This window comes from Miscanthus floridulus, chromosome 1, assembly GCF_019320115.1.
Source record: "Miscanthus floridulus cultivar M001 chromosome 1, ASM1932011v1, whole genome shotgun sequence".
NCBI classification, from domain to species: Eukaryota; Viridiplantae; Streptophyta; class Magnoliopsida; order Poales; family Poaceae; genus Miscanthus; species Miscanthus floridulus.
The window spans coordinates 44,424,200-44,449,629 of record NC_089580.1 but is presented as its reverse complement, the minus strand read 5'-3'; the positions used below and the strand labels follow the sequence as shown (position 1 = coordinate 44,449,629).

Here is a 25,430-nt window from a genome sequence, read left to right as displayed (position 1 = left end):
TGGTCGGAATCTCCGATCACCTTCGATCAGAGGGACCATCCCTCCCATGTCATAAGACTAGGATGCTACCCGCTCGTCGTTGACCCTATCATCCGCAAGAAGCACCTCACCAAGGTGCTGATGGATAGAGGCAGTGGCCTCAACATTCTCTATGTTGACACCCTTGATGCCATGTGCATTCCCTGGTCGGAACTCTCCCTAGCGGGTTCTCCCTTCCACAGAGTGATTCTGGGAGCATAGGCATAGCCGCTCGGGCAGATCGATCTACCCGTCACGTTTGGCAAACGAGCCAACTTCCGCTCGGAGGTCCTCACCTTTAAAGTGGTGGACTTTCTAGGGTCCTACCATGCTATCTTAGGGCATCCTTGCTACGCCAAATTCATGGTGATCCCCAACTACACCTACCTCAAGCTAAAGATGTTGGAACCAAATGGTGTCATCACTGTAGATAGTGCCTTCTCACATGCCTTCGCGTGCGACCGCGAGCATTTCAAGCTCGCCACCACGGTCGTCAACTCGTCTGAGCTCCCATGGCTCAGAGAGTTGTCAACCCCAGCAGTTCCAGACTGCAACAAACCGACCTCCTCGACGTCCTTTTGCCCACTTGAGGAAACCAAGGCGGTGGGTGTTGACCCCACCGACCCAACCAAGACAGTACGGATCTGGACCCAGCTCCCAACCAAATAGGAATGCGAGCTCGTCAACTTCCTACGGGCCAATCGTGATGTCTTCGCATGCCAGCCTTCTGACATGCCGGGCATACCGTGGGAGGTTATCGAGCATGCACTGCGTCTCATCCTAGGCTCGAAGCCCGCCAAGCAGCGCTTGTGTCGCTTTGACGATGAGAGACGTAGGGCAATAGGCGAAGAGATCACCAAACTCCTGGCAACTGGATTCATCAGAGAGGTATTCCACTCTGACTAGCTTGCTAATCCCGTTCTTGTTAAAAAGAAGACCGGGAAGTGGAGAATATGCATTGATTATACTGGCCTCAATAAAGCATATCCAAAGTATCACTTTTCTTTGCCGCGCATAGACCAGATAGTCGACTCCACCTCGGGTTGTGAGATCCTCTCCTTTCTAGATGCCTACTCAGGCTATCACCAGATCGTGATGAAAGAATCCGATCAGCTCGCAACTCGTTCATTACCCCGTATGATTCGTACTGCTACGTGACCATGCCTTTTGGACTAAAGAATGTTGGCGCCACCTACCAAAGGTGCATGCAGCAATGCTTCACCAACCAAATTGACCCACTCGATCAGCCTGATCAAGCCAAGCGATCGAAACCAACAATCGCCATCTATGTTGATGACATAGTGGTCAAAATAGCTCAAGCTTGCGACCTGATCGCAAACTTGGCCGTGGCATTCGTGAACCTCCAAAGGTTCAACATCAAGCTGAATCCCAAAAAATGTGTTTTCGGGGTTCCGAAGGGGAAGCTGCTTGGATACATCGTGTCCAAACACGGCATCGAGGCCAACCCCAAAAAGATCATGACCATCTCCAACATGGGCCCCATACGCAATGTCAAGGGTGTACAAAGGCTCACCGGCTGTCTGGCTGCCCTGAGCCGCTTCATCTCCCGGCTCGGTGAATGGGGGATGCCACTCTACAAGCTCCTCAAAAAGACAGATGCCTTCGTTTGGACGAAGGAAGCCCAGCAGGCTCTAGAAAGCCTCAAAGCGTCCCTAACGTCAGCCCCAATCCTTGTCGCTCTCAAACAGGGAGCACCCCTCCTCCTTTACGTTGTGGCAAGCAACCATGTGGGGAGTGCCGCCCTGGTCATCGAAAGGGAGGAGCCGGGACACCAGCTCAAGGTACAATGACCCGTATACTTCGTCGAGGAGGTACTTATCGACCCCAAGGTCCGATACCCCTAGGTACAAAAACTCCTATACGCCGTGCTAATGGTGACCAGGAAGCTCCTGTACTACTTCACTAACCATGAAGTTTTGGTCGTCACTTCATACCCACTTAGAGACATCATCCGCAACCACGACGCCGTGGGGCGGATCTCCAAGTGGGCACTCGAACTCATGGGCCATGACATCAGGTATACCACTCGTACTGCTATTAAGTCTTAGGCTCTCATAGATTTTGTTGCTGAATGGACGGAGGTCCAGCTACCGACCCCGGACGTCACCCACGAGTACTGGACAATGTATTTCGACGGGTCCGTAATGGCGTCCAGCTCGGGGGTTGGAGTGGTTCTAATCTCCCTAAATGAGAGTAGACTCTGCTACGTCATCTGCCTCTATTTTTTGGCCTCAAACAATGCCGCAGAATACAAGGCCCTCATCAACGGACTACGCATCGCCATCGAGCTTGGTGCTACGTGACTCTACGTTCGTGGTGATTCAGAGTTGGTCGTTGATCAAGTCATGAAGGAATCCTCCTACAAAAGCCCCCTCATGGCAGCGTACTGCCAGGAGGTACGTAAGCTCGAGGACAAATTCCAGGGGATCGAACTGCACCATGCCCCCCGAAAGGACAACGATGCCGCTGATTTTCTCGCAAAATTGGCCACCAGGAGAGACCCATCCCCAAGAGGGATCTTCATCAACGACCTCCATGAGCCATTCGTCCACGTCCTGGAAGGTCTGACCCAGACACACCCCGACGCCAAGCCAGTGCCCGGGGGCTCCGACCTCGGCGCCAAGCCAGCGCTCGGGGACTCAGATCCCAGTACCTCCATGACGGCGTCACCCTCCAACATTGCTGTATTGGCACTCGATCAAACTGACGGGTGAGCGTCGCTACTCGCCTACCTCCTCGAGGAGGTCCTCCCACCTAAAAGGACTAAAGCTCGATGGATCGCTTGATGCGCCAAAACCTTCATCGTGCTTGGTGACGTACTCTACAAATGGAGTCCATCAGGAGTGCTCATGAAGTGCATCCCCACCAACCAGGGGAAGCAGCTCCTCCTCGAGGTCCATGCTGGGATTTGTGGACATCATGTGGCTCCAAGGACGCTGGTCAAAAAAGCCTTTCGCCAAGGTTTTTACTGGCCCACCGTGCTACGAGATGCAGAGGAGGTTGTCCGCAGATGTGAAGGATGCCAGTTCTACGCTCGGCAAACACATTTGGTGACACAGAAGCTCCAAACCATCCCCATCACCTGGCTATTCGCGGTCTAGGGCCTCGACATGGTGGGAACCCTCAAAAAGGGCCCAGGCGGTTTCACTCACCTACTCGTAGCAGTCAACAAGTTCACCAAGTGGATAGAGGCCAAGCCCATCACCAACATCCGCTCGAAAGATGCAGTCAAATTCTTCCTCGATATTATCTACCGGTTCAGCGTTCCTAACTGTATCATCACTGACCACAGAACTAACTTCATCGGAAAGAAGTTCCTAGACTTCAGTGATGGATATGGCATCATGATCAACTGGGCCTCCGTCGAACATCTACAAACCAATGGTCAGGTTGAGCATGCCAATGGCATGGTCCTCCAAGGACTCAAGTCACGCATCTTCAACCGACTCAACAAATACGTTGAACGATGGGTGGCAGAGGTCCCAGCAATCCTCTAGAGCCTAAGAATGACCCCGAACCAATCCACATGGTTCACACTCTTCTTCCTAGCTTACAGAGCTGAGGCAGTGCTGCCCTTCGACCTCGACCACGGTGCCCCAAGAGTGAAGGCTTTCGACTGTGACTGAGCCATGGAGGCTTAGCAAGACACAGTCAACCTGCTCGAGGAAGCCCACAAGACGACCGTCATCTGCTCCGCTCGCTATCAGCAAACTCTCCTCAGGTACCACGAAAGAAAGATGAGGGGGAGAATCCTCAAAGTTGGCGATCTCGTACTCCGGAGGACCCAATCGACAAAGGAAAAACACAAACTCTCTCCACCATGGGAAGGACCCTATACGGTGACCGAAGTAATCTAACTGGGCACCTACCGACTGGAGGACGACAATGGCAATGTTCTCACCAACACTTGGAACATTGAACAACTACGTCGTTTTTCCCCTAAAATTTGGTCTTACCGCTTTTTTAGTCAACACTTGCTCCTGTAAAGCACCCCGACCCGAACAATTTTAGCCTAGGTCGCTCGGGGGCTACATGAGGGTATAATACCGAATATTACCTCTCTTTTTTATTGTCACGTGGTAAACAACTTTGTCCCCAAATGGAAGCGCATTCCTTTTCCTTTGACTGTCCTACGTAACTTTATTCTTGCTCCTAACTGAACGCAACCCGCCACGACCTATGGTTACGAATAGCCGAGCCCCACGGGCCATGCCCAGGTTCTTAAAAAAGCTGCAGCCTACTGAACTAATGGGCAGGTGCGAAAAAGAAAGGACAAAAACAATAGCTATGCCAGGATAAAAATAAGGAACATATAGTGATTCTATCACAAAGAACAGGACAGATGTATTCATTGATACAAAAACTGTTCACATAGGGGCTCACCCACGAACTCAACTATTACATTTTTTGCTAAAAACTACTTCCATTCCAAATACTACTACGACCACTCGACGACATCGCATGACGCCGAAGGAAAACAACACTCGCCATCGGACATAACCACCATTACAGGGGCCCCTGCCCGGTTCCGCTCACGACTTCAGCGAGCGCAACGGGTACCTCAAGGGACCCGTCTAGTTCCATTCCCTCGACTTCAGCGAGCGCAATGGGTACCTCAAAGGCGTCACACCCATATATGCTCAGCAGAAGAGCATGGGGCTCTGAACCTTCTCATGCAGTTGAGGCAGCTCCTGGGCAGGGACGCCGCCACCCAAGTATGGCCACCATGGCTGGAAGAGATCTCATAACTTTATGAACTGGCCAACCTGAGCAGCTGCAGGCGTGGAACCCTCCACCAGCATGATCCTAGGCAACTTCCCCTCCGCATACAGCTCCATCCCGAAGAGGGCCTTGCAGACGAATCCAGCATGCCACCCCCTTCTGTGGAAGCTGCCCCTTCTCAGGCAAAGACGGCCAGCACCGCCCCGGGCAGCCTCCAGCTCGACATCGCGCTCTGGATTCACGAAAGGATCTATAAGTCCTCCCCCTCGCTTACCATCTCTCTCACTTAGGACATCGCGTTCTGGGGGAGTGATCCAATCTTCGACCGGAAGGTCAGGCCGAGGAGGAACAGTGCCCATTTTTTCGACTCTGGCCCACCTCTCCAACCAGAGCGTTCGCTTTGGTCACCAGCCCGCCTCTGGACGACCTCTTCGACCGAAAGGCCTGGCCAAAAGCACTGCTTTTGACTCTGACCCCGCACTCTCCGACCGGTGATACGCGCAGCCCCTGCTTTCCGCTCTTCTCCGACTGGCACGATCAGAGCCGACTAGGATCAACCGACCGGAGACGCCCGCTCGGTAGGGACCAGGAGACGTGCGGAGAAAGCAGGGCAAGGTGCACAAGTCAAACCACGATACCAGGGACCATACCCTGTACACATGCAGGAACAGTACTCTGCAACCGCTTTGACATAAACAGTGTTGTAGGCGCCTATATTTCCCCTATAGTATTACGAGCGCCATTAAACTCACATATGGTAAGGCTCCCCCACATGCCTGTGGGTATCAACAGTATTATGGGCGCTGGAATTTACCGTACCGAGTGCACATGGTGAAACTCCTCATATGCCTCTGGGCATCAACAGTATATGCAGGTACTGACATCTGCCATACCCAAACAAGAACGACGGAACCTTCCATGTGCATCTGACATCCAACAGTGTTGTGGGCGTCTACCATCATCCTGTACCCATCGACGTGGGCAACAAGGCTTAGAAGCATTCTTACTCTCTCCCTCTCACTTGTAAGACCATCCTCTTCATCTATAAAAAGGGATGTACTCTCTCCCAATAGACCAGAGTTGATTCAAGCTCAGTCCCTTTATATTCATTAGATCGATCAAGTTCACTAGCTAACAACCACAGAACCGCCAGGTTCGGACCTCAAGCACACGCTTGAACAGATAGCCCATAGCGGAGCTCCTGTCGCTCTCGGCCTTTCCAACCGGAGCCGATCGGACCTCTTGTACACCCCATCTTTCTCCTTCTCGTTTGTAACCCCACTGCAGACTTCGAGCACCTGGGCTCAGGAATAAAGTCACCGACCGACTCAAACTGGACGTAGGGCACGTTGCCTGAACCAGTATAAACCCTGTGTCATTGAGTGCTAGGTCATCTCCGATCACAACGTACGATAAAACTATAAATATTTACGTGTTGGTCACTTTCTGCACCGACACTACTGATAGTTGAGAGTTTCTTCTATCTGGACTTATATGACCCTATAGATAGTTAGAACAAATAGATCTCTCTGAGTCTGAATAAACTAAATAGGAATAAGTGAATAGTTAGGAATCCTAGTCCGAATAGATCTCTCCTCCTCTAAGTAAACTAAATAAGAATCCTATTCCTAATCCTATTCCACATAAAAAAGAATATACATATATAAAATTTCTCTCCCTATGCATGTCCACTCGGATGTACCGTGCAGGATTGTTTTCGCATACTTGCGTGGTATTTTTTTCTAAACTATTAAGGATCCATGCGTAGTATTTTAGGCAGGTGCTCAAGCAAACAGGAAAAGGATTGTTGAGTCCAACTGGTACACGAGCTAAGCCAAATCGGTCTCCATTGCTGATTAGGAGAAAATCGGTCTCCGTTGCCGATTAGGAGATATTATTTATTATTTGGCTACTAGGAACCACATAAAGCCCAGGTGTGCAACGCGTAAATAGGAAAGAAGCAAGAAAAGCTAAAGATTAAAGGAAAAGAAGAGACGTGCACACAGCGTGATGACCAGAGTCCAGAGGAAATAATTGGAGTAATACGTGTCCGGCTATCAGAGAATCATGCATAGAATGGATATGGATATCAATGCTGAAATCAAATTCCAGCCAATTTCAATCTAAAACTGAGCGGACCAAGATGCCATGACGAGGGGATTCAAACGCCATCCGCCGCTCCACCTTTTAATCACTGTCAAATCGTCCCCTATCGCATGATTAATCTGCGTCAAAATCTGCCGCCTCAGAATAGCAAGAACCCTCGCCCATCTTGTCGTGTCTGACAGGAACTATGATCGTTGGCGTCTTTCCACATGACCAGAAGAGATAAGGAACGATTTTTTTGCGGGGTATCTGGTTTATTCATCTACTTGTATCTCCCCACTATTTTTAACATTTCTTTAGTGATAGAACCTGTACTTTGGAGAGAGTAGAGGCCTTGCAAATTTTATGGCGGTCTATATTTTTGTGAGTTATTAAATTATAATATATCTATGCAGCTAGGATATATATATATATATATATATATATATATATATATATATATATATATATATATATATATATATATATATATATATATATATATATTAATGTATTTTATTATATTCATGACTCTTAAGAAATATTGTAATTATTTTCATCTTATTTATATGTGATCTCTTTTGTATCAAGAATCAAGAAGCGACAAAATAATGTACAAAGATCTTCATCCCTGATCGTAGTCGTGTGTATGCATTAAGTAACTTGGAGACAGCTAAGTAGACAATCCATTATACGAGCTATGTGTTTTACTGTCTGTGTTCGTATTCCAATAACTTATAGACAACTCACTGTCTGTGGGTTGAACATGCCCCTATACGGACGCGTGAGGCTGGACAGCTCGAGCCTGGAGGTGTGTCGCGTGTGGATAAGAGTCACCATGAAAGTGGATGGAAGACTCTGTGCGGTGAGTTTTATGCATCTGGTGCTTTTTTTGATGAAGTGATCTCACACATACAAAAACTGATCTTTACAATAAAAAGTGGCTTCAAAAACTATAGTTAGTTTAAATTAATAGCTGATAGGAGACAAGTTTAAATTAAGTTCACTTAGCCGATAGTAGTAGTTAAGATACATATATGAATTGTACTAATATATGATGTGATCGTCATAGCACGATATTGTTCATCCAAAACAACCTAGCAACGCACAATTGAAAAAAAAAAGTGGCATAAATATACGTATCGAATCTTTTTACACCTTTAATTGAAAAAAAGTGATAAAATATACATATCGAATCGTATAATTTGGTATTCACCCGTAGCAACGCACGAGCATATTTTGCTAGTTCCATAAACAAAGAATCAGGGTCCTCATGACAGCACAAAACCAATGTACGCCAAACGTGATCAGACATTCAAACCTGTAGGTATGGTACTTGGCCATATCTGCTTGTGGCAAAAATGTGGCAGTTGACATCCACGTCGGCTACCATAATGCTCAGTTTGCTACAACAATGGTCATACGTATACCCTCTCTCCGTTTATATATTTATAGATTAGTTTTGTCATAAGTCAAATATTTTTATCTTTGACCATATTTTTTGTTAAAAAAAACTGTATAGGTTAAAAACAAAATATTATGTTTTTAGATTCATTACAATAAATATTTTCATAATATATAGTTCATATGTTGTGAAACTACATGGATTTTTTTAAAACGGTGGCTAAAGTTACAAATCTTTGACTTAGGTCAAACCTAATACACCATGTAAAAAAACGGAGGGCAAGGCAGGGCAGGGCACAAGAGAAGAAAATTTCCCCAGAAACACTTTAACTTCTGCCTTGACTTCCAAAATACAGTGGATTGGCACTACACAGATGTTCTGCCGAACGTGTCACTACACAGATGTGAATATCTAATGTCAACTGCACCCTGTGATGTAATCCCCTGGGTCAATTAGTATTAATAGTCTATGCTCTCAAGTCCCAAGTCTTGTTTTCTCTGCCAATGGCAACTCAACAAACGGACAGCTCTTGAACTTCATCAACTGTACAAAGGAAGAGATCAAATCAGGTATCTGTTTTGTAGCTAGCAATTCAAAGGTCAGGTAATCACAGCAGCCTCATACCAGCAAGTTGGGCTCCAAAGTTAGCTTGAACGTCAGCATCCGAGTTGAATTCCTGTGTAACAAACAAATTTTAGTAACAATGTTTTCAAGGATTAGTTGCCATGGAGAAAACTCCAAGTGCGATTGAAATCTAGTAGAGTTTATATATGTGCCTGCCATGCTATCAGATCAAATTTAGTGTTCCTACTCGAGAGGTATTCAGAGGGCTGCTGAAAATCACCACCTTGTCTTGACTGCTAAATCAAACTAGGAAACTCTTTCAAATCTATAGAGCTGTCAACCTAGATGTTTTCAGGTCATAAAGATTGATGAAATTCTGGAATAAATATGTTAACTAGCACCTGACATTGGGATAACTGGAAGCAACAGCCTTGAACATCATTTGCCACTCCATCCATTCTGAACTAATGCTATGCTAATGTCTAGCTAACACGTGTTGTACCACGAATCTAGAAGTAAATGTGAACAAGGCCAAATGACAATGGAAATGTGAGACCTACCCTCAAAACATGGTTGATTTGAAATGTAAGAAATGTTTCCTTTAGTTCCTTGGCTATATCGCACAAGACAGCCATATTATCACTCCTAGCACGCCAGTCACCTCGAACCTGCTCCAGAAATCACAACTGTTACTCTTGTTATGAAATAGTTGAATGTTGCTAGAGCAGCTTGCAAATAGTTGAATGTTGCTAGAGCTGCTCGCAGCTAGACAAGCTATTCCAAGTGCTCTAGCATCTAGGCTCACCAGACTTCATATGCTGTAGAAATGAAGGCCCGTTAATACAAATGAGACCTGATTCTATCATTGTGACATGTACTTTGGGCCATGTATTATAAGTGATTGGAATAAAAAGATTCCTTTGGTGAAGAAAAACTGCAGAATATGACTTTCAGATCAAAGTCCATGAGGAAAAAACATTTAAAATTGCCAGCCCTCCACACACTTAGTGTTTTAGTGGAATTTGAAGACTTAGAATGAACTGCAGCACTCGTTACAAAAGCCGAGAAATAGCAACTCACCTGGTTACAGACAAGCTTAGAATCACCTTGACAACGAATATACTTGAATCCCTTCTTGGAAGCATAACTTAGCCCCATGATCAATGCATGATACTCAGCAGCGTTGTTAGTCATAATACCCAAACCCTCACGTAGTAGAGCAATCTTCAGTAGAAGGGGGTAACACAATAAATAGCTAGGCATCATAATTGAAGAAAAGAAAAAACAGCTTAGCTAAGACTGGTGTACATACCACAGATCCATCTAACCGCCAAATTATGACTCCAGCACCTGATTTCCCAGGATTTCCTTTACAAGCATCGTCAAATTCAAGAATACAAGAGAGCTGTAAAAGATAGAGTGCACTGGTGGGAAGAGCTCAACATTCCCAAAACAGTGAAGGTACATCACAAATATACATGCAGACATCAACCCATAACTACATAAGTACAGAACAAATCAGGCAAGAAGCCAGAAGTAAGCATATTTCATTCATATACTCACTTCACTATCAGGTAATGTTTCCAGATCAGCAGCTTTGGGATGCTCTGACGGTCTGGTTTCCTTCAGAAAATGATAGTCAGTGTGAGTAAACAAGACAATAACAAATTCATAAGTATTGTAGGGAGCACTTTTGAAGAGACCATACATTCACACTTATCATGAAGAAAAAAATATCTTACCATCTCCTGTGACATTTTCAAAGTAGATTGTTTGGTTTCATAAGGTTGCTGAAATGAAACTTGCATAAATCAGTACTGTAAAATAAATGTCATGGAAAAAAAATACAAAATCATGTAGCAACACAACCACCTGAAGAAATGACTTTTAAAAGATTCGCTTAACACTCAAGTTGTGTGAAACAAAGTAAGGCCCTGAGAATCAGGGGCAGTTGCCAAGCGACGTTGATATAGATACTACTGTATAATGTATAGACACAAAACTATTTTCGTGATAATAATGTGTGGCTTTATATATTACTATATGAATGGATACCATGTCTAGAAATCGGATTAATCTGTAGTGTAAAACACTGGCCAGTGATGGAGACATAGAGCACTGCATTGTTTACCTGAAAAGGGCAGGGAACCAAATCGCCAAACAATTCGTCCCTTGCATCTGCTGCATCAATGGAATAGACAGCGTTTCTTAACCCACGTGCAGCAAGATATTCCTCAGTTTCTTTACGCAGAGAATAGCCTTTGTAGACCGTGACTGGAGGGTCGCATACCTAGGTCGGAGCAGGATATATTTCATATCATAAGCAAGAAATCAAGCAATAGCAATCCTCGCGCGTGGTAAGAGAAGGTAAAGTCATGATGTGTCAGTCTATCGTCCTCACCGAATTGCTGACTTAGGCTTGACAATCACTGAGGGTCTTGTAGATGCCAATGACATCCCCTTTGCGGATGACATAGAAGGGCTCTCTGGAAGAGTCCATTGGCGCCTTTGCGGCAGATTTCTCCATTGGCGCCTTCGCGGCAAGAATGGAAGAGTTTATTGGCGCCTTTGCGGCAGATTTCTTGGTGGACCGTCGAGCGGAGGAGGAGAAGAAGTGGTGGATAGGCGGCGATGCAGTAGGCCTGGGAGACAAGAGTGGGTAGTGCCTCCTCCATGCCGCTCTGGGAATGAATCCACGGAGACAAGAAGAGCAACTCCAAATCACCATGGAATCACAGGAGGACAAGATGAGGTGGGGCTGGGGCGTACCAGCAAGCAATGGCTGACCTAGAATTCTTGAGCATTGGTACTGGGCGTTAACAATACATGAAACAGGGATGAATGAAGAACTAAAGATCCACAATACGAAATAAAGCACAAATACCCTGCTGGATGCTGCACAGCACGGCCTGAGATGCGGAGTACGAGTTAACGGCCTGAGACGAAGTGCGAAGCAAGCGGGCTGCGGGCACCGGAGCGGCGGTTGCGGTGGGCGGTGGCGCACCCGCGCAGGTCGGCGGCGACGGAGGCGGGGCGGGGTTGCGCAAGGAAAGGATGGGAGATGCCTTCTTTACTGGGCTGTGGGCTGCTGCCTGCTACTTTAGGCACACCTGTTTTCTTTGATGTAGTAGATGTTTTTTTTTTGTTCCCCTAAAAAAAAAGATGTTTTTTTTGTTTCTTTTTGCTATTTTCTCTTTGCTTGCTTAATCAATTCTCCCTCTAGAAAACCATTTTTATGATCCAACATTTAACAAAAAAAACATGATGTTTTAGCTCTTTGACCCTAGTTTGGAATCATATTAGCTTGAGATGGCAAACTGCATCTCCATGCATTCCTTTTAATTAGCGACTTATTTATTAGTGTGGGTTACTTGCAATAAATAGATGTGAGAGCATCTCCGAGAGTTTCAAAAAAACTCTCACAATCTTTAATTTTTGGCAATATTAAAAATATTTTTTCTCCAACAACTCCCTATCTCAACTCTTAATCTTTTTGTACTTGGGAAAATCGACCCAATTGCGCGGGAATATAGGCGCGCATATCAATCGGCCAATCTGGAGGTAGAAGGACGTGAGGAAGAATAAGGAGTAGAAACCCACTGCAAATGTATAAGAGATAAAGAAAGTATAGAAGTGATTACGGTGATTTTGAATATAGTCTAGGGTTCTTGATGCAAAATTGTATTTTATATTTTAGGAGTGAGATTTTAAAAACTGTTGAAAGGACCCAATACATATGCTTTAAACTTTTTTTAGCCGCTTGGAATACTTATTGATTTATCATTCTTTTTTTTGGACTATTGGAGATGCTCTGACGATGTTCTTTGGAATAATGGTCTTATGCACCTCTCTCTCCACCTCACTAGTGACACAGGTTGTGTGAGGTTTGTTGGTTGTATTGACAGGTGGTGGCATATAAGTAGATATGATGATGTTCTTTGGAATAATGGTCTTCTACATCTCTCTCTCCACCTCACTACTGACACAGGTTTTGTGAGGTTTGTTGGTTGCATTGATAGGTTGTGGCTATAAGTAGATCTGACTTTGGGCTCAGGACAATGTCTCGCCAATCTTCTTTAGGACTTGCTTGGAATGCAAGAAATTTTTTCGTCTTTCCAAACAGATCCTTAGTAGTTCTACAAATTAACTCTTCAGACAGACTATTGTTGTGGTCTTGAAAAACCATCGGGCACTCAGCTAGCTGTTTGTCTTTCATTTGCCATGTGAGACAATATAATGTTGCCATGGTTGCTATGGATATGGTGAGGTAAAGACTTCATCAAATTTCATTATATTTTTCCCGTGTGATCTCTCCTTTACATGTTATTGTTGTCTTTAATATAATTCAGGTACAAGATGCCTAGGAGGTTTTGTAAAAAAATAATTGATTAATAGCTTTCAAAAAATAATTAATAATATACTATAGATGATTGGAAACCAATTCTCACCAGCTTCTTCTCCCTCCGTTTGAAATTAATGTGTAGTTGTACAATATATTTTGGCCTATACTCTATTTTGTATTTCTGGGTCATTTACATGGTACAATATCATAGTCATAACTACTTGTCTCAGGACAATCTAATGGCATCAGTTTACACTACAAATTTCGTGTATTTTAATGAAAAAAATTGATCAAAGGCCTGAAATAACTTTCCAGTGTTTGTTTATTATTGGTGCTTGGGACAAGTGGAAGAGATATGGGGTGGTGGTATATGTGTTAGTAGAAAAACTAGAAATGGAAACAGTAAAAGCTCCGTGACCTCCATAGGTTATTCAACTCCAGTTGAGCACCAGAGACCAAAACTAGATGAAACACTGTTCCAGCTAATTTGCTGTGAGAGGAAAACACTGTTCCGACTGAAAAACAAGCTAAAAAGTAAGGATTATAAGAGAAGCGAACAGGGCCTTATATGTTTATTCCCCGTGCACAACACAGCAATTCGAAGACAGAATGGGCGCGGCATTCTCCTTTGCTTCATTATTCTCCGTGCACATTCAATTCACATGTTTGATATCTCCATCACCCGGAACAATATTACCACTAGTACAAAGCGCTAAGGTGCGTATAAGGTTTCCAAACAAAGATGGATTGCCTCCCAAAAGCGTACCATCAGACACCATTCATCTGAGCCTGGCCACTGCCTCCCAGAACCAACTCCTTGAACCGAGTTATGCATCCCATTGCACGCTCGAATTCGCCGCTCTCCAGAGCAAAGCTGAACCGGCAGTACTCAGGGATCCCCGTCCAGGAGCTGCTGTTTATGCAGAGCCCAGTGGTCCTGAGGATGGCTTCCCTGATGTTGCTCGCATCCAGCTTGCCCTCAAAACCATCGGCTTTGAAGGGCTTCCCGATGTAGGCAGTGGGCTTCGCCAGCATTGAGATGCCACCGCAACCAATGGCAACATCCCAGCCACAGCTCTCCAGTGTCTGTTCATTGTACAATGACAAAATGAGGATGACTGACCAATATAACATTCAGTTCATAGCCAGATGTGTTTATCAAGTCGCAGCCAGATATTTAAATGTAGTGAAATGAAATGGGTATAATCAGCTACGTTCAGTTGGTCTTACTTCAACGGGGCACAAGTGTGAAAAAGGATAGATCATAGATGGAATCAGACAAGAGTTTCAGAGTGTATGATGGGCTAACCTTTATCAAGTGGTTGGCACGATTCTTCAGTTCCTCCTTCTGCTCCACCATTAGATTGGAGAAATGCTGATCCTTCTGGTTCTTAAGGCCCAGTAGCTTTTTGAAAGTGTACTTCAATGTGATGTGCGGCCGACTCAAGCTGGGGAAACTATGAAACGTCTCAGCCAATGATGAGTCGCTCAATATCACAAACCCAAAGTCATGCCCTGCTGCAGTCAACTCAAAGGACAGCTCTCCAAGCAGGACCACAGAGAATGATGGCTTTGAACGTTTCAAAGAGGAAAGGCATCCTTCCAGATTCCACTGACTCCGGCCATCAGTTTGGTACTCCAGGCCAGAGAAGGAGGTATCTATCACTACCCTAGCTCCATATTCAGCGCATACAGAGAGCAGTTCTTGAATATCATTGTCACTGTACAGAAAACCAGTAGGGTTGATCGTGGGGCCAGAAATATACACCCATGGCCGAGATACATTCTTAAGAGTGTCAGCTAGAACCTTTGGTTCAATCCTGAATCCTGTATCAAAATTTGTTGGTATAGTCAAGGTGTTTGCGTTCACAAACTTTGCTGCAGAGACGTAATGGCCATTGGTGCCCAAAGGGAAAAGCAAGGTGCCCTGTTCTTGCATGCAACAAAGAACAAGCTTGTTGAAGAGTGCTATGGAGGTGTTGCCATAGATAATTTCTGAACAACCATCTGCGGATAAACCATAGCTATCTTTCACCAGCTGTTGGATGCTGGAATGGACATCAGTTTCAGAATCAGTGATGTTCTGCCTGACAAAACTTTCAAAAACAGAGGCATTCACTGCAGAAGGTACTGGCAGAAAGCTGCGATCTAAATCCATATGAATAATGCTGGATTCAGCTGAATCAGGAACGAAAAATTCAGCAGCCTTTAGGGTAGACATAGCTGGATCAGAAAATCCTATCATCTGCTGAGGTATTCCTTCTGCAGGTTGTCTCTGAAAAAGAGCAAGGATAAATAATGCAACAATAAAAGGATACCACTATTAAGGTCTGGAAAACAAAATAAGCCATCCTACTACACATTTAGCTGTTCATTTTGAGTACTCCCTCCGTTCCAAATTATAAGTCGCTTTGACTTTTTTGGTACATTCATTTTGCTATGCATCTAGATATAATAATATGTCCAAATACATAGCAAAATGGATGAACCAAAAAAGTCAAAGCGACTTATAATTTGGAACGGAGGGAGTAGCTACTATCCAACTAGGTGAAGATAAGGACTACCTGACTTATGCTAAGGGGAAGGTTCATTAATCGTTACAAAGGGAAACTGTTGAGCATGAAAGTTAATGGTAAGCATGGTTTATGGATGAGGTAAACCCTTTACCTCTTGCTGTGGATGCCGGTCAGCAATTTGAAATGCCAGAAGCTCATGGAAAAGGCAGCCGTAATAGTGCTGGCTGATCAGAGAAGTGTGGCCTTCCAATAGCTCAATAGTTTGTGATAACGCTTTATATACAGCTGCATCTTCAGAAATGGCAAAAGCAACTTCCAGATCAGAATACACCTACAAGTTTAATCCACAAAATCAGATAAAGTGATTACAAATGGAAAAGATAACAGCATGCCAGTCCAGTGCACCAATGGAAATCAATTGATGTGCTAAAGTTGTAGGCACCTGATTCTTTACTAAACCACACAGTATAGCTGCATGTGATGGTAATGTCTTTCCAGCAAGATATTTCAATACGCCATTAGAGCTTGGCAGACTAGACAACTCCAAATGCTCAGAAATATCCAGGAACAACCGGGAGCCAACATCTTTTGTTACGTTTAGTAAGTTCTCAAAGCAGCACTGGTGATAGCCTCAAATTGAGCCATGCCAGTAACAACCACCTGAGGCTTCAGCTTCCTGATCAACTCAATCAGTAAATCTGATTGGCGTGGTGCCTCAATTACAGTGACTGTACCGTCGGCGTGATTACAATCTGCTCTTCCCTGAAATTTCATAAAAAATTGTGTGTATTGCGGAACATCCAGACCCATGACCATTCACACGGTATAACAGAGTAAGCAAGGTACCTCAATTGCTAAGGATGTTAACCATTGCTTGGGCAAGTGTCTGGTCAAATGTTCATCAACAATTGCAAGCGCCGGTGAGAACAATTGAAGAGCATTCTCTATTGCCACAGCGCGAGAAGGGAACACAACGACATTCTAGTGACAGGAGAAAAATGAGTATCATGTGAATCATAGGCAAGAAACATAGAACTGGTAGATTATAAGACAAATTTAGACAAATCTTACATCAGGAGTTAGAGGAATGTGATGGTAGCTCTTCATAAATCCAGCGACAAGTTTCCGAAAGTTTAGACATCCAGCTGGTGGCTCACAGGGATTTGACTTATTCTCTTTCAGAAAACTAGCAAGGTATGCTAGGAAGGGAATTTTTTCGTCAGCTACAGAATCGTCGTCAAAGGATAAATCAAGGGAACTGCTGACTTCATGGAATCCATCTTTAAGAAACTCAAATATTTTCTTCACCTGAAAGTTCAATAATCAGAGTACTATTCCAACTGCCACATTATTACTCTTAGAAATCATTAGGGAACACAAAGTAACCTGGTTGGGTTGGCGAAGTTGACAGCTATACACAGACAAAGCATGTGAAATGCGGCCACCAGATTTCAAGTATGCCCAGGCTGTGCGAGCACAGATAGGCTGATCCCCAACAAGATCCATGAAGAACTCAAAGCGATGTCTGCTATTTTTCTCAATTTCAACCAAAGCTGATATATCTGTGTCAGCAGCCTGCAAGCAAACCAATTAATTAGTAACGATGCTAAACAAAATAAAGCATCAAGAAATAGCCAGAACATACTACAGACACGGAAAATATTCTAGTGTGCCACAGCCTTACTACCTTGCATAATTTTGGTTTGCCAGAGCTTAGTGATGCGAAATCCACGCCGTCGAAATAGACGTTCACAGACAACCCTGTCCTGGTCGACCTCCCATGTTGAATACCATAATACCTGAAGGCTTATGACAGATATCCCTTCTTCCACTGCCCGTGCAATCAACCCAAGGCCAAATTGGTCCTCGACGAAACCCTGGATGCAGAAAAGATATCAATGTCAGCAAACAAGGAAATTAGAATAATAGTAAATATTGACTTGAGGAAACCTACGTGCAGCATTTGTCCTAACATTTTTAGAAACAACTATTAACTTCAACTCTGATAGAGGATTCAATACATCCAAAATTGTTACAAGATATTCAACTTGCATGGATCTTAGAACCACAACACAAATAAATAGCATTGCTGAAGTTGCTACTACTATTATCAATAAATTTCACATACACCATTTCGAGAAACAACATGCCATACACTTAACATGGTGTTTAGACGTCTATTGTTTAAATGCACATAGCCAAAAATGTAGCTACAAGTAAATAGTGCATCAAAAATATTTACTCTGATCCAAAACTCCAGATCAACATAGAACTTGAAGAGAAATCACTATAATTAAATAGCATGGCTTAGGTTTCATGCATCTGACTGCATTTGTTTTGATCGAGAGACGAATATATGAAAGACATCCTCCAACTAACCTGAAGAGCACAGTAGTTACTCAAGGAGTACAAGAACTCCTCACTTGAATTCTCTGTTACAATCTTTGACATCGCCTCTGGATTTGGGTTGAGAATCTGAAATAAAGATATAGTGGAAGTAAATATTTTTCTTCTTTCATTTTCATCTCACCAAAGCATGGGGAACAATTGACTCTTGAATTGTACCTGTGGTATGCATCCAACAATGCGATCAAGCTCTATCTTTGGTTGTCTCTACAGTAAGAAAGGAGATCTGATTCATAGAATTCAACTCTATCGAGCAATGTTTTCCCCTCCCCATCATATATTGGGAGACCATCGTCATCTAATGCGTTCAAGTACAGGTTTATCCCTGCAATCTTCACAGCTCTTGGGTTTATATCCAGACCATAGACCTTCAAAGATTTTTTGTTAAAAAAATAGTTAGTTTGGATTCCAACAAAAAAAAAATTTGCCCAGACAAATGATTAAAATGAGAGGCTCATGTCAAGCTGAATGCAAATAAAACTGGATGTTGTTTCCTCAGGTGCACTAGGCAAGTCAAAAGCTCATAACCCATCTTGTAACATGAACAAATGCCCAAGTGTAAAAGTGCTCCCAGATCAGCTTATGCTACCAATGGGGAATTAAGGGTACAAAAAAATGTGCACAGGAAAAGAAAGGTCAACCTTTGAAGGGCACCACTTTTCTGCAAGAGCAATGGATATCCAACCGTTGCCACATCCCAGCTCTGCTACTGTCTTGTCCCTGAAAATGGAGTCTGGATGACGGTTGAGGCCCTCGTAGAAAGTGAAGGACCAATCTTCAGGAATGAAGATGCTTGGTATCTCCATCATTGTCAGCTTCTTCCTTTGTTGGAAACCTAGAAGCAGTTTATAAATTTGTTATAATAAAACCAGGTGTGCTAGATCCTTGGTAGAATTTGTGTGCTGATATACTGGAAGCTTTTGTCACTGGGCCAAAGCCAACAAGAGACAACAGTTTATACACCCAAATGACAACAATATACCTCCTATCAGGTAATGGACTATAGATAGTGTTACAATCTAATAAATTATAATCATTCCAATGCAACAACTCCCTTCTCAATGCAACATAAAAAAAACAAGTAAAAGATATGCTGCCGTTAAAATGCAAGCTTGTCCAGTGGGAATCCAAGAGATACTCAACTGACATTTCTAATTCACAATGTAGTCAGAGTGAATCATCCTGACAACATGCCTTGCACGAGGGACACATATTTATATAATGGAAAATTCTGAAGACAAGGCTGATGCCATTTAATAAAGTAAATAATTTACCCCCCCCCCCCCCCCCCCCCACACAAAAAAAAAAGACTAGCAGCCTGTTCGTTTCGGCGTAAACGATCGTGGATTATTTACTGCTGGCTGGTTCGGTGTGAGAGAAAAATACTGCTCCAACTTATAATTCACGATCGTATACGAGGCTGTAGAAGACAGATGAAGGAAAGAGTTGCCTTTTATGTGCAGTAGACAAACAGATAATCTAAATTATTCAACAACCAAAGCAAATTGTTCCCTGGATAACGAGCATGGAAACCAGAGCTTTACAGAAGTGTACACATAAATCCCTGTAGCAAACGATAGCATTATGCATCGGCCACATGGTCCGATAGCATTATTATTATGCGACGGCCACATGGTTCCGGAAGATCCTATGGGTACTGTACTGTAGGCATAATTCCGCTCTTTTTCGTATATAAAGATAATTGTTTTCGATGAAAAACCATGGGTCCGGTACTGAAACTAGTTACAACAAAAGTAGCGGGTAGTGGAGGTATCACAAGATTCTTCTTTTTTTACAATGAAAATGAAAATTATGGGCAGATTTTACCACGGATTACTGGTGACAGGCCGTAAAAAATGTGCATGGAAAATCACGTGGGCGCAAGATTTGATTTGATGAAAAGCAGATCGCGGAGTGCAGTCCAAATACAACCAAAACTGACGAAAACGACAACAAATCTGTGGCTGTGGCGTGGCATGGCGTGGCGGATGAGAGATGTAGAAGCAGTGGATGTAGTAGAGGCAGCAGGACCTTGTACGTGTGGGTCGAGGACGACGTCGTGGATGCGGAAGTGGAAGGTGCGGAAGCACTCCTCCCCCGCGGCGCGGGAGGCGGCGAAGCGTCGGCAGACGGCGCCCAGGAGGCGGCGCGCGGCGGGGCGGGTGGCGGGGGCGTGGAGGCGCTCGAGCACGGCCTTGGCGGCGCCGTACGCGGCGTCGCCAGAGGGCGTGCAGTCCGCGAGGAAGGCGTCGACGTCCTTGTCCTCGCCCGCCGGGGCCGCCATCGGATTGGTCTGGAGACCGCGGGTGGGGGAGATGGTTGGATGGTTCGAGGAGAGTGCGAGGTGGGAGGAAGGAGACGGAGCGTGAGGTGGAAAGAAAATGGCGGGGAAGGGGCCTTTATCGGCGGTGGTGGGCCGGGCCGACGAGGCGACGCCGCCGTCGACGACGAGGGCACGGGGGTCGGTGGGAGGACAATAGGGACACAGGGGTAAACAAGTAAAATGATTTTATCTGTTTTTACCTTACCGCAGGTTAACCGGATTTTGAATTTATTTTTTATGTCTAATACCCCTCAGTTCTAAATTATAAGTCATTTTAATTTTTTTTTAGAGTCAAAGCATCTGAAATTTGACCAAATTTCAAATAAGCATACTATAAAAAATATAATTAATAAAGAATCGAATAATATTTATTTGGTATTATAAATGTTATCATTTTATTATATGAATTTGGTCAAATTTGAGATGCTTTGATTTTTCAAGAAAGTTTGGATAACTTATAATTTAGGATAGATGAAGTATTTGTCTTGAGTTTTGTGCTTACTTTGTGACGGTAATAAACAATAGTCCCTCGCCACGTAATTTTTTATACCACATAGTTATAACTAGTTTTTATTGAAAATTATAAGTACTTTATAGCTACAAATAATGTGTAGGCATATATATATTATAGAATGAGTGTTAGAGCTATGCTTGCCTTAAAGGTTAAGCCATACATATGCAAGTATAAACTAATTCAAACTGCGAAACTGTGAATGACTCATTAAATCAGTTATAATTTGTTTGATGGTACATATTACTCGGATAACCATAGTAATTCTAGAGCCGTGCAATAAAAAACCCTGACTTCCGGGAGGACACATTTTTAGATAAAAGGCTTACATGGGCTTTACTCGTTGATCCGACGATTCATGATAACTTGGCGGGTCGCACGATACTCGTGCCGGCGGCGCATCATTCTAATTTCTACCCTAGCAACTTCGATGGTAGGATAGGTGCCTACCACGGTGGTGACAGGTGACCGAGAATTAAGGTTCGATTCCAGAGAGGGAGCCTGAGAAACGACTATCACATCCAAAGAATGCAACATGAGCGCAAATTACCCTATCATGACATGAGGAGGTAGTGATAATAAATAATAATATCAGGGGGTGTTAGTGTCGGGTAATTGGAATGGGTACAATCTAATCCCTTAACAAGGATCCACTGGAGGGCAAGTCTCTGGTGCCGGTAGCCATGTTAATTCCATCCCCAATAGCATATATTTAAGTTGTTGCAATTAAAAAGCTCGTAATTGGACATTGGGTCATGTCGGGTGGTCCGCCTCACGGCGAGAACCGACTTACTCAACCCTTCTGTCGGCAATGCGCTCTTGGCCTTAATTGTCTGGGTTGTGCCTCCGACGCTGTTACTTTCAAGAAATTAGAGTGCTCAAAGCAAGGCACCCCTTTGGATACATTAGCATGGGATAACATTTGTAGGATTCTGTTCCTATTATGTCAGCCTCCGAATCGTTGGAGTAATGATTGATAGGGATAGCCAGGGGGGCATTCGTATTTCATAGTCAGGGGTGAAATTCTTAGGTTTATGAAAGACAAACAACTGTGAAAGAATTTATCAAGGATATTTTCATTAATTAAGAACGAACGTTGGGGGGCTCGAAGACAATCAGATAGCATCCTAGTATATATATTTTTTGTTAACACTAGGTTGAATATAATTTAAGCCATACTCCCTCCGTCCTGAAATATAGTGCATTGTAACTTCTAAAATTTATACTAAAATATAGTGCATTCTATGTGATGACTATGCCTAGATTTGGTAATTTTTTTTAAAAAAGAAAACCATAATTTGTGGAGAAATTCTTTAATAGGGTATAATTCATGGGTACATACGTCATTTGAGTGTTTCCTTAAGTTGTCTTAAAATTTTTAAAATGAACTATATTACGGGACGAGTGGAGTAAATCATAAATTTGGTTGCATCTCCCTTCCTATCGCCTTTGAACACAAGAAACAAGTCCCACAAAGTACATCTAATGCTATAGAATTGGTAAAAGGTCCTTTGGTCGGCTGGAAGGACTGTCCACTGAGAAGCGCTACCCACTAGTATTTGAACCTGATGTAGCAAAGTGTTTTCTATTTTTTTTCCCAAAGAAAGGTAGGGTATACGCACGCTTGTGTGTTTCCCACCCACGGGGGCTAGAACCTCCAAGTCACTTTGCATGTGTATGGACTTATGCGCGTGTGTGTGGTGTGAGTATGAAGTGTGTGCGTCGTGTTGTACCCTGCGAAAGAAATGCTATGGAATTGAGGTGCCTTTTATTTTAGAAAAAAAACTTGAATATAATTAAAAAAATAAGAGACGTGGTATTTTTTATAAAAAAAACTTCTAATAATTGCCTGTAAATTTATACTTTTTATATTCTAAAAAATACTCCTCTCTACTTCTCGTTGCCTAAAAAATTAAAAATCCTGTGGTCCACAATTTTTTTTCGAAAGAAAAGGAGAGGCAGGCTCGTCTCATTGGCATACGTACGTGGCGTGCGTTAGGTGAGTAGGGAAGGCAACTAGGCAAGGCAGCTTTCCGATCCTTTTCACGGATCCAGGTCCGATACGGATCTACCTTTCTGTCGTTGTTGAATTGAAATAAATAATATTCTTCCTCTTTTTTAGTTCTCGTGGATCACAAGGCCAATCGATGCAAAACCGAAAGAAAAAAAAAAGACAATCCGGCCGGCCATCAATAGAAATGCACTCTTACTTTTCGCTAGCGTGTGCTAAATCTTATTATTACCTTTGTCAGTTTATTAGGGGCAGCATGCATGTTTCTTTTTCCCTATTAGGTAGGTTTTGGTAAAATGATTATACTCCTTCCGGAGAAGATTGTAATTCTAGCACTGCAGCACCCATATGTTGTCTCAAAAATACAACTCTAGCTTAATTATGAATAGGTGTAGTATCTTAAAAAAGTATATATGTTATTATATATAGATGTTCGATGCGAATCGTTTGCTTTTGTCCAAGTCCGATCAATACACGTGAAGAATAAAAAAGAGTAGGGACACATGTGTCCTTTTCGCCCTTGCCATTCGAAGACCGAGGGATCAGATCAGTAGGATATATTCGAATAATGGCTTTAATTTGGACTTGTTTTTTCTTTAATTTATCGCCCGGAAATGTTCCATCTCGCTCCATCACCATGGAAGGGGTCGTGACTTGTGAGGTATAAATGGTACGGTGATGGTGCGGTGTCCATTCAACAATCTGTAGCTTTATTTGGAAGTCTTGATCTTAATGGAACTATCTTACTATTCAAGTGTGGATCGACTATCATGCTTCATTCAGCCTTGTCAAATATATATGTTTAACTTTCTGTGTTTCTTTTCTTTGTGGCGGTGACGGTGACGGTATACGTTGATGGTCATATGCCTGCTTCTGTGTTTCTTTTCTTTGTGACAGTGACGGTGATCGACGACGTTGACGGGTGGAGCGGGAAGGACCAATGCAAGTGGTAATGCATGCATGGATAATGACCAGATCGAATTGAAGAGACAAGCAACCTTGGATTATTGGATCGGATCCCACTTAATTAGCTATAACTTTCTCTTTCAATATATAGGGTGTTTCATGCAAGGGCTTTTAATTTGCAGCTATGTATATATAAGCTTTGCTCGGCATGACTCCGTCCAAACGACCTTTTATGTCCTCGGTATATATAGAGCGGGAAGGAGGCAAAGCCGATAGTACGTGGTGGTTTTACTAGCTCATAGTTATGTACAGAAAAATCTGCAGGTTGGTACAAGCAAGCAAAGCACCGCCCCCACATGCAATAATCAAACAAGAAGAGTACGGAGTGAGAATGTGCGTGATGTGCCAAGTGCAGAGACACTTGAATTTTGTATGGCGGTGCTACACTGGAAACTGTATTATTTAACGATATGATGGATCGTGGGTTGTCACCATCTCTCTCAACCACTGTATGTATGTACTTGCATTATTGTGTGTGTGTTGCAATTGCAATACAGTGCAGTGTGTGATGCATTATCATATAATATATCCTATGTGGAAACTGTGCATACTTATCCAAATCTCTCATTGTTGTGTGTGTTAGTAGTGGTGGTAGTAATTAAGTTTATGTTTTTGTTAGTGAATGAAAGCAACTGATATATGATGATAATAATGTGTCGGTGTCGGCTACTACGGACATTGCACGACGACGATGATTAATTATTTAGTTCCTACTACTTATTAGCAGCATTATATTGACGGCTTCCTTAATTAGTTTGTGTCCTCTTATTATATAGTATATCTATATATATTTCCAATTTCCAAAACAAGAAAAGGAAACAAGAGCGAGTTTATTTATACTATAATATACGTTTCTATATATATATACCTGCGGCGTTGGTGGAGAGGAAGGTGGAGGCGGTGATGTCGGTGGTGGTGGGATCCTGGAGGAGCAGCTCCTGGATGCGGAAGCCGAAGCGCCGGAAGAAGTTCTCATGTGTTCGGTCGCCGCCGCCGCCGGCCGACGAGCTCTGCTGCTGCTGCCGGCGGAGCGCGGCAAGGAAGACGCGGGCGTCGCGCCTGGTGGCGGGGTCGTGGAGGCGCGCCAGCAGCGCCCTGAGCTCGCCGTAGGCGGCGTCGCCGGAGGGCTCGCACCGCTGCAGGAACTCCTTGACGACGACGCTGCTCATGTCATCCGCCGCCACGCCCACGCTGCCCATCGACCGTCTCTTTGATCGATCGATCGATCGATAGAGATCACCGTGTGGTGTGGATATATAGCGCCGCCCGTCGGTTTAGGATGGACGATCGAGGCCGGCCGGCGAGGTAGCTATATATATATATCTAAAGGTCGTCGTCGTACCTAGCCTTGCCTTATTTGCTTCCCCGCCGGTGCTGCAGTACTGGCAAAGAATCATATGGCTGGTGACTTTTATAGACGGGGGCAGACATGTAGCTTGTCCGCTTGCGATCGTGATTTATAAACTAGAATAATATTTTTCTCTCACACTAAATTAACTAGCAGTAAATAATACACGATCGTTTATGACCTGTCGAACAG

The 25,430-nt window shown here is 43.7% G+C and overlaps 1 protein-coding gene and 2 pseudogenes across 1 annotated transcript; 1 reads left to right on the top strand and 2 right to left on the bottom strand.

The window, feature by feature from the left end:
- Positions 1-381: 381 nt before the first annotated feature.
- On the top strand, positions 382-687 carry LOC136455939 (uncharacterized). Its single transcript, XM_066455668.1, has one exon. The coding sequence runs from the start codon at positions 382-384 to the stop codon at positions 685-687; it is 306 nt and encodes a 101-aa protein (XP_066311765.1).
- A 7,735-nt stretch (positions 688-8,422) lies between these two features.
- On the bottom strand, positions 8,423-11,913 carry LOC136481945 (uncharacterized; annotated as a pseudogene).
- Positions 11,914-13,706: 1,793 nt separating this feature from the next.
- Positions 13,707-25,275, bottom strand: LOC136507388 (methionine S-methyltransferase-like; annotated as a pseudogene).
- Positions 25,276-25,430: the final 155 nt, after the last annotated feature.

Excerpts from the sequence above, each read along its gene's own strand:
- LOC136455939 (XM_066455668.1), top strand. The coding sequence starts at position 382 with ATGGTGATCCCCAACTACACCTACCTCAAGCTAAAGATGTTGGAACCA.